At 38.2% G+C, this 9,813-nt stretch overlaps 1 protein-coding gene across 1 annotated transcript; it reads left to right on the plus strand.

The window, feature by feature from the left end:
* Positions 1-1,842: 1,842 nt before the first annotated feature.
* Positions 1,843-8,650, plus strand: LOC131325981 (calmodulin-binding protein 60 E). The gene is made up of 7 exons (XM_058358517.1): positions 1,843-2,299; positions 3,789-3,864; positions 4,281-4,339; positions 4,555-5,048; positions 6,196-6,356; positions 6,488-6,691; positions 7,593-8,650. The coding sequence occupies exons 1-7, from the start codon at positions 2,187-2,189 to the stop codon at positions 8,274-8,276; spliced, it is 1,791 nt and encodes a 596-aa protein (XP_058214500.1). The 5' UTR covers positions 1,843-2,186; the 3' UTR covers positions 8,277-8,650.
* The last annotated feature ends 1,163 nt before the right edge of the window (positions 8,651-9,813 follow it).

Consider the following 9,813-nt stretch of genomic DNA (forward strand, 5'->3'; position numbering starts at 1 on the left):
CCTTAGTCACATAATAGTCTCAGGTAGGGTTCTCCGTTCCCGTAAACTTTCACTTTGCGCTTACGTTTTCAATTTTCTTTCTTACAAATTTTAGTACTTTTGAACGTTTTTAAAAGATGCTCTCATATTCGCCCACGCACAAACAAATTATATATGTAACTTAAGATCCGACACCCTCTTTCCTTGGATCCTTGCAGTATGGATTTAACCTGATTAAAATTTTCCTTTTTGGCGTCTAACCAAAATTGAAAAAAGGAGAACAAAATTGTAAAGACGGACTTTATAAGAGATAATCATGTAAGACTTCCTTTTATTATATTTGCCTTACTTTTTTTTTTTTTTTGATCCGCATATTTGCCTTACTTTGAAACACTGCATGATAGTAAATGTCACCTTATGCGCAACTCCAATAATTTCCGTTCCGGAGTTCCAATTTCACTGTCCATTAGCGATGAGTCTGATTCAGTGCCAAATGTGGATTGTTTTGAAACTTATCGCATCTTTTCGGCAAATTGCAAACTCTTTCCCAAATTTCACCGTACCATTAGCGATGAGTCTGATTAAGTGCCAAATGTGGATTGTTTTGAAACTTATCGCATCTTTTCAGCAAATTGCAAACTTTTTCCCAAAATCTTTTGTCATCGAACTTGGTGGAAAACTTGTTCTAGACAAATATCTGTTCCTATCAATTTAACGGGCATGATGGGAGTCCAATTTAGTCATTTTTTTGTGAAACAAAATTGACTGAAAATCTTACGAGTGATTTAAGAGCGAAATAAATTTCAAGATTTTTTCACTAGAAAGCAAGCCGAGTAATAAAAACTAAAATGAAAAAAAGATTAATTGATATTGTAACATTTTTCTTAATTTCCACCAAACATTCTTTCACACTCTCTTTTTTTACTAATTGCCTTCTAAGGTTGAAAATGTATGCATGCTAATTGTATACTTGAACCATGAAAAATAATTTTAAATATGCAAGATTATATAGATTGCTCTCTACAGTCCAATTTTAAATTGTAGAAAAGCAGAACTAGCATTGAATGTGTAAAAAAAATATGAAGTATGTGAAAGTACATAAAAAAAAAGTATAATGTCGTCATAGTGTAAAGAATGTGTAATTTTTTCTTATATTTTTAGCTTCTGGACAACTTTAGACCCTTTTACGTTTTTACCCCCGAATTTTGACCTCCATGTCTAATATACACTCAAACTTTTAATTAATTTTAATTTAACATCTCAACTATTGAGACATTATTCAATTAGGTTGTTGCCATCTAAATTCGCTAAATCATTAACAAAAAAATTGCTAACCTGGGTTATTATTTCGTTATATGATGACTTGGATTCTTACATGACCTAAAATTACATGGTCACTGTCTAAATCTGTCAACTTTTTGTTTAAACCCCAATCCAAACTTTTATCCATAACCCAAATATAAAACCTTCAAACCTATTCTTCCGTCTTTCCTTTTTCAATTCCACAATCATATCACTCTCTCCCCACACATTGAAACCCAACTAACCCCTTCAAAATGCTCTAGCATCACATTAACAATATCTAAATTGAACTCTTTTTCAACCTTGGTCATTAATTGTACTAATCCAAATTGACTAAAGAGAGAAGACATAAAACAAAAATAAAAACTCAGGTCAACAATTTCGCTTTGCAATTTGACGGGGACCTAATTGAATAACGCCTCAATAATTTAGATGCCTAATTAAAATTTGCTAAAACATGGATGTTTATTAGGTATTGAGATCAAAGTTTGGGAGTATTTTGAAATTTTTCCAAGTATGAACGCACAAGATGGACTTTTAAAGTACACTAAAGTCCACGAAGACAACCCCCTAGAGACCAAAAACGCGGTTTCGATGTTAAAGAATTCAAAATTTCCTCACCCAACACAGATGTGATACAAATCACCATCACAGACAGAGTCTCTCGTTGCTATCAGATCTGTATCCCAGTTTTGCAAGCGATATTCCTTTTCCTTCAAGCTTCAGACCGCTGTGTCTACATGTTCTTGGCTGAAATTCGAGGAACCCATTTTACAAAACCATTCTATCTTTTCCATTTAGATGTTTAATTACTGGATTTGTGAATAAGCAAAACACAAGTTGGTTTTTTTTGCTTAATCTGGAAAGATAATTAGGTTTGGGTAGCTGGGTTAGTTTTTCCAAGAATGGAAGGTTCAAAAGGCAGGAGAGTGGAGAAGAGAGTGTATGAAGAAAGTTTGGAAGATCAAGATGGTGGGAAGCCAAATTTGAAGAAGCCCAAAGTGCCCGGTTTGGCTAGGTCTTTTTTGCAAATTACTCATATACAAACTTTTACTCCACATTTTCTTGTTTCTGTTGGTGGGTGTACTGAGAATGTTTGATTTTTGATTTTGTTGGAATTTGTGGTGCTAAAAGTTTGATATTTGCTGCATAAGAGAAAATGAAGCATGTGTGTAGGATTACATTGATGCATTGATGTATGTATTAGGTTATGGAATAACCTGTTATTGCTGTGGAGACACTGAGAGAAACCATTTGTTTTGATTGGAGAACAGAATTATAAAGGAGTGCCAAACGAATTTTAGTTGCCATCATGGATTCAGAAATCCAGATTGTCGGTTACAGTTATCATGTTATTCAGATTTAGGAGTGACAGGGATTTTAGGAGTTTGGTTCTGTTCAAGGAGTATCCCACCTGGTACCAATTGTTGTGTTGGCTCAGTCCATACAAGGCTTTGCCCCAGCTTTGATCGGGGCCTCACTAATTGACGGAGTCCCTTCATTCGGCGGGATACCGAGTTATCAAATCAGTTGTTACGAATGAGTCAACATGGAAAACTAGTAGGCTTGGAAACAAGAAAGAGTGAATGGAGAATACCATGGAGTTAAAGCACATTATATTTTGTGTATCGGAGATGGTGGTGAAGTCTTGAGATTCTGTTAAACAATTAGGTATCTATACCTTACTGCCTTAATTTCATGTAATAGCTTAATCACTCAATATTGATGCAACGAAAGAAGATTGCTAAGAGTCTAAGCCAATACAAACTAGGGGCCAAGATCTTGAGAAACATTAACAATAGCCTTGTAGTGTGGAGGGATAACCTGATTGCTCTAGGTGTTCATGCCTTAGGAACGAAAGTAAACAAAATGACGGAAGACATTTTCAAGATGATTAACAGTACTTCTGCTTTGGATCTTTAGATGGCAACTGTGGGTTGAATTTAGTGTCCATTCAATTTTTGTTTTAACATGGAATCCTAGCAACACTAAATGTTAATGTCTATTTGATATTAGTTTCTATCATTCAACATCTCTATCAAATAGCACCCATTGAGAATCAACCTTTTCTTTATTAGACAGCGGTTAAGTTACAAAACGAGCAGGTTTTGACTAAGTTACGATGGTTGGAACATTGCACAAGGAACAATTCCATGAATAGGTTCTCATTTTGTATTGCAAACCTCGTTTTAATATTTAGCAGTACGAAGTCTGTGCTCAAGTTACCCTTACAACATGCTGACTGCGTATGTCTGATCTCAAGATAGTATTTCTAATCTGTAATCTGCCATGGACTATGCATCTTCGCCAACTGACTGAAATAGTTTCAAGTGTTTGGGGCTTTCCATAAGCTCCAAACTGCTTAAAACTTTTTCGAGTGATACAGTGTTGAACTCACAAAAATTGTTTCTCGGTAATACATTTGATCTGTCTAACTGCTCCATGTAAATGAATGACATCAGTTATTTGGGTCTTCCTAATTTATCTTGGTTCAAATTGTCCTACAGTGTGATTGTGGAGGCTTTGAAGTTGGATAGTTTGCAAAGACTTTGCTCATCATTGGAGCCACTTTTCCGCAGAATTGTAAGTTGTCTTAAATATTTACTTTTTAGCATGAATTTTTGCTGGATTAGATTAAATTATGATTAGTGTCTTATTGGATGTGTTTACCAATAAGAGATGAAATTCAATGTCATGACGCTACATGAAGGCTTTCACTTTGCCTTTTAGATGTGCTGAAGTATCTTAACTGCATTGTTGCCATCCATTCTGATACACTAGGCATGTCGCATGTGAAACTTTCTTAAATTTCTTCTCACAAATCATCTTATAATTCTGACCAGTCCAATGATACTTCTGCTACACACAATTTTTGTTTTTACCTGGTAGACTTAAGAAGATTGTAAATACATTATATCGGAATGATTTCTGATTTTTTCTTTATCATGGGAGTATATCCCATTACTGTTAACATTGGACTAATTTTATTGGAAAAACAGGTAAGTGAAGAAGTGGAGCGTGCTTTGACAAAATTAGGCCATGCTAAACTAGCTGGAAGGTGTGTTTGTGTATTTAAGGCCTGCTTTAACGTTCTTTTTTGTTATTTATGACGACCTAAATGTGAGATTGTATGCTTTGTACATAAGGACCTCATGGTCTCAAACAGAATTGACAATTTTTATGCCTAAAGGTTTTTACTTAATTGTCTACGTTTTAATCTTGACCCTTTAAATCTTCTGGTTGGGATGTAATTGAGCACATTTTCTCTGACAGGTCCTCACCGCCAAGAATACAAGGCCCAGAAGGAAAAAACTTGCAGCTTCACTTTAAAACAAGGATGCCACCTCACCTCTTCACAGGCAGCAGGGTTGAGGGAGAGCAAGGAGCAGCAGTCCATGTTGTCCTTATAGATGCAGTCACCGGAAATGTAGTACAAATTGGACCGGAATCAGCAGCCAAACTGAATGTTGTGGTGCTTGAAGGTGACTTCAATGAGGAAATTGGTGAAGATTGGACGAAAGATGACTTTGAAAACCATGAAGTAAAGGAGCGTGAGGGGAAAAGGCCACTTCTTACTGGGGATTTACAGGTAATTCTCAAGGAAGGTGTGGGCACTCTGGGAGATATGACTTTCACTGACAATTCGAGCTGGACAAGGAGCAGAAAGTTTAGGCTTGGTGTGAAGGTTGCTACTGGATATTTTGAGGAGGTTCGTGTTCGTGAGGCTAAAACCGAGGCTTTTGCAGTTAAAGATCATAGGGGTGAATGTAAGTTATTTCAGCATTAGTTACTTCCTTATGTGGAAAAGAGAAAAAGTTAAATCATGACGATCTGTTGTTTCATTTTGTGATGACAATTGACAAATAAAGCATGGCTGTCGAAACCAGTTTTGAGGTAAAGACCAATCAATGTCCTTGCCTTTTACTCGGATCCAAAGTTTCCGGTAGTCTGTCATTGCAAGATATAGTAACACACTGCCATGCTAGAATGCGCGTGCTTGTTCCATGCTTTGGTGGTCTTTTAAATGAAACTAATTATTCTTTGATCAGTTTGTTTTGGATACATAAAGCAAGAGCATTGAGATTCTGTATTTCTGTTGGAATGATTGTGCCATGGGTGCAATGCCAGTATTGTTGAGATACTTTCTGACGATTGGTAAAGTTTCCAATATAATGCAGGAGATATGTTCTTATTTAATGCAAAAGCATAACATGTTATTGCAAAGGTCCCTCAGTCTCCTCTCTTTATTGGTCAAACTAAGTCAGGTTGTTTCCACCTTAGTTTGTAGGATATGAGGGCCCTTGATAGCCTCGTAATTGAAATGATTGTAGAAGATTTACCTGCTTCAGTTGTACAATAACTCTTTTTGGGTGTTTGGACCCATGTTAGCTCCAAATCTTCGAATGGAAATTCATGTGGCACGAGTAGAGGAAGATCTACAAAGCACCTATTGTTCCTCATATGTTCTGTTGTTTTCAAATGAACGATTGTATAAGAACACTTCAAATTGGCATTGTTTCCTGATCCATTTTGGATTGATACAAATCCTTTAGGAAGCATGTGATTGTCAGTTAATTTGTGGTAGTTTGTAAGGAGTCAAGCTTGAGATGTCCTGCTTTTAAGCCTTTTGCCTCGGCCATTCTTGTTACCGTTGATGTTATTTCTCTTTAGCTTGCACTTGTGTAAGGAGTTGTTTTTAAGAACCATGGATCATGATATTCCTGGTTTAAGGGTGGCATGTTTCACTTTAAGTGACACCCAGCCAAAAAAACTCTGACGTAGTAAAATAGGCAGAAGGGACTCGAATGGCTTAACATTACTTGTTAAAGAATTTAGTTACTAAAGTTCCTTTTGTGATCAATTGTGTTATGTTACTGTGGCTTTTAAGTTGGTGAACTGTTTTTTGTATTGTAGTGTACAAGAAACATTACCCGCCTGCTTTGCAAGATGAAGTTTGGAGATTGGATAGAATAGCAAAGGATGGAGCGCTGCACAAAAAGTTGATAAAGGCTGATATCATAACTGTTGAAAATTTCCTCAGGGTTCTTGTTAGGGATCCACAGAGGCTGAGAAATGTAAGGGTTTCAATTTTATCTCGTTTCCTTCCTTTTCAATGTTCCCTTTACCTTTGGTGTTGAATTAGGTATTGTTCTTACCTCTCTCTCTCTCTCTCTCTCTCTCTCTCTCTCCGATGAACATATTGTAGATTCTTGGAAGTGGAATGTCCAATAGGATGTGGGAAAATACTGTGGAACATGCGAAGACGTGCGTTTTGGGCGAAAAGCTGTATGTATACTATTCAGATGGAACAAATAGCATGGGCGCGGTCTTCAATGATATCTATGAGCTTAGAGGCCTTATTGCAAATGGCCAGTTCTTCCCTCTGGACTCGCTTACGCACAATCAAAAGGTCTGAGGTTTTTATTTTCATAACATCTGAAATACCTTATACCTTAATCCACCTCGGGTTTTAGCTGATTAAACTTGTTAGTCTCTAAAATACACATTTCAACTTTCAATAAGATGCTAGCTTTTTTCCGTTGACCGTCACATATGTTGGATTTGAGAGGAAGTTCTGCAAAGCAGAAATTTCCATCTGTAGAAAATGGTGTGAAGTTAATTCTCCCCGGGATGGATCAATCTTAATATATGAATGGGGTCTCTAGGCCTGCTGTTTGATGCCTTCCGGCTTTGTTTTGGGGGGCATGGTTGCACTCCTACACAGCATAGCATCCCTTGAGGCTTGAGTTTCTCAATTTTTGAAGGTATAAGCGGGCACTATTTCAGTGATAAAATGTTTCGAGAACAGTTGCTTTGTGCATATATTGCCAAAGGTTAAGTCCTCAATCCTCCCTGTCCAGACCCCCATTGATTAGGATTGGATTGGTAGAATTATTGTTGTCATGTGATTCCTGCTCTCATGGTTTCCTGGATTGGTTTTAGAAAGTCCTCACTGCCATCTTTTATATGAATACAATCACTTGTCTTTGCATAGGGGAGATAACCTTGCTCGGATGCCTTGGGTAGAGATGGACCAACTACTTCTATCTGCTCTCTGCATGTTGTAGAACTATTATATGGACTTAACCACTGAAATGATTTCAAGTTCATTCACAAGAAAGAAAATGATTTCAAATTATGTCAACACTTGAACCAGATTTTATGACTAGTCATCCACACTAGTTCGAGTGGTATGGGAACTAGGCTTTGTTCCTAGTCTTATTATGGGAAATCCATAAACATGATAAAGATTATTGACTCGTTAACTTTACGTAAAAATATGGCCCAACTCCTTTGGGTTCTGTTTACAGGTTTCAGTTGATTCACTGGTGAAAACAGCATACGAGAATTGGAACCAAGTTATTGAATACGATGGCCAAGTTCTAAACTCTCTATCAATTAGAAACTATGGAACAAGAGCCTCATCTGAGACTACATCAGACCAGAATCCCGTCACAACTACACAGAACAAGCAGCAACACATCTCCTCCAAAACAATCCCACAATGCCAAATGAAAAACCATCTCCCTTCAAACTCTCAGTTGAGTGAATTCCCATTCATGAGGTCTGATTCAATGGCAGGAATGGCTTCATTGGATTATGGATCGGTTGGAATGTCAGAATTCGGCGGTTCTTTTTTCCCGGGAGAATTGTCAAGGCCAAGGGATGGGCAGGGACTTCAGGACTTCTCCGAGGAAATCCGATTGAGAAGTTTGGAAATGTTGGATGGTGACGATATGCAGAGACTTCTTAAGACATTCAGCACGGGGGTTGGTGTTGGAACGGGGTCCGCATTTGGCCATTCCATTGAGGGTGGTTATTCTTACAATGCTCTGAGTGAGCATCAGTTGGATCAGACATATGGGCAGGAGCGTGGACGAAGTTCAGGAAGGGCTGTTGTGGGGTGGCTCAAGTTAAAAGCTGCTTTGAGATGGGGGATATTCGTGAGGAAGAGAGCTGCAGAGAGAAGAGCTCAGCTCGTTGAGCTTGACTAAATCAACCGTAAAGTTCATTCTGATCTCGTGGTTTGTGTCTGAGGGATGTTTCTATGTATTCCCAAACTCTATCTCGTATGTTTGGCAGTGGAGATTCTGGAGAAGCCTTGGGAAAGGAAAAGGAAGTTCATAGCATCGCAAATTTTCCTTTCCTTTCCTCTGTCTTCTCATTGTTGACAATGGCATGACCAAGAAACTAAGAAAAGGTGTGCATTGGTGGTACTATTGTATGTATGAGGTTGAATCGACCGTTCTGTTTACTGTACGTACTATTAAATCGCGGTACAATTGGTATTAAATCGACCGTTCTGCTTATTGCATGTATGTATGTATGCATTTTGAATCAATCTGCTTATTTAGTTTCTGATTACCATTTCCAACCGTTAATGAATTTATTTTATTTTATTTTTGAGGTTGTTCATGTAGAGTGTATGAGTAGTGTGGGGTTTCAATATATGTTCTCTATCCACTGGAGCAGATCTGGGAAGCATACACTGATGAAATGAACCAAATCCTAGTAAATGCTCATAATCTTCCTTTGAACTACTTCTATGTAGTGATTTATGTTTGAATTATTAGGTAAAGGTCTTTCATGTTGTGCGGAAGCTGAATAAACAGATGGTGATTATGAATATTGAATTGAAGAAAAATAGATGTGTGAAGCAAACCAAACGTGAGAGAAGGAGAGAGAAATCAAACAAAAGGAGAGACACAAACACAGATATACGTGGTTCGGTCTTACTTTGGGATGTAAGCCTAGTCCACGGGCAGTCGATCGATGGTTTTACTAATCAAATACGAATGCTCGAAGAGCTACAAAGAAGAAATCTGCAGAACTCTCCTACAAAAAGCCAAAACAAGGAGGCAACTCTATCAAACCCTAATCAAATACCTAATATTTTCTCTCACACCAATAAAGAGGCATAACAAGTGTATTTATACCCAAAGATAAGTTCCCTAACAAGTCCTAACCATATTGGGCTTTGAAGCCTCCAAAAAAACCCTAAAAACGAACTCCAAACGCGCAGATCCATGTGCCTGCTGGTCCGGACCAAGTGTACGGTGGTCCGGACCAAAAAATCAGAGAGCGACGATCAAATCTGGAACAATTGGTCGAAGTTAGCCCGGACGAAGTCAGGACGGGGTCCGGACGCCCAAAGGTGCCGAGGTTCATCCGGACGAACTGGTTCGGACTTGACCGCGGGCCTAAATAACAGATTGCTCCAGAAACGCGTAACAAGCACTGGTCCGGACCACCAAGATCTTGGTCCGGACTAACCAAGCTGTGAACTCCAAAATCGAGCCGAAATTCAACAAAAATCTACCTCGGCGAGATATCCAAACCCAAATACCAAGCGAAGCCAAAACCAAAAAACAAATCGAACTACCACAAACCAAACTCTCTCCAAAAGCTCGAACCAAAAAAAGTCAAAGAGAGGACGAATCAAATCCAAGGAAGCAACCAAGTCCTCAACGAACAAACCAAACCGATCACCAAACTGCAGATGAACCCAAAACAAACCAAGCATGGGAACAA

The sequence above is a fragment of the Rhododendron vialii genome, chromosome 1a (assembly GCF_030253575.1).
Source record: "Rhododendron vialii isolate Sample 1 chromosome 1a, ASM3025357v1".
Classification (NCBI taxonomy): Eukaryota; Viridiplantae; Streptophyta; class Magnoliopsida; order Ericales; family Ericaceae; genus Rhododendron; species Rhododendron vialii.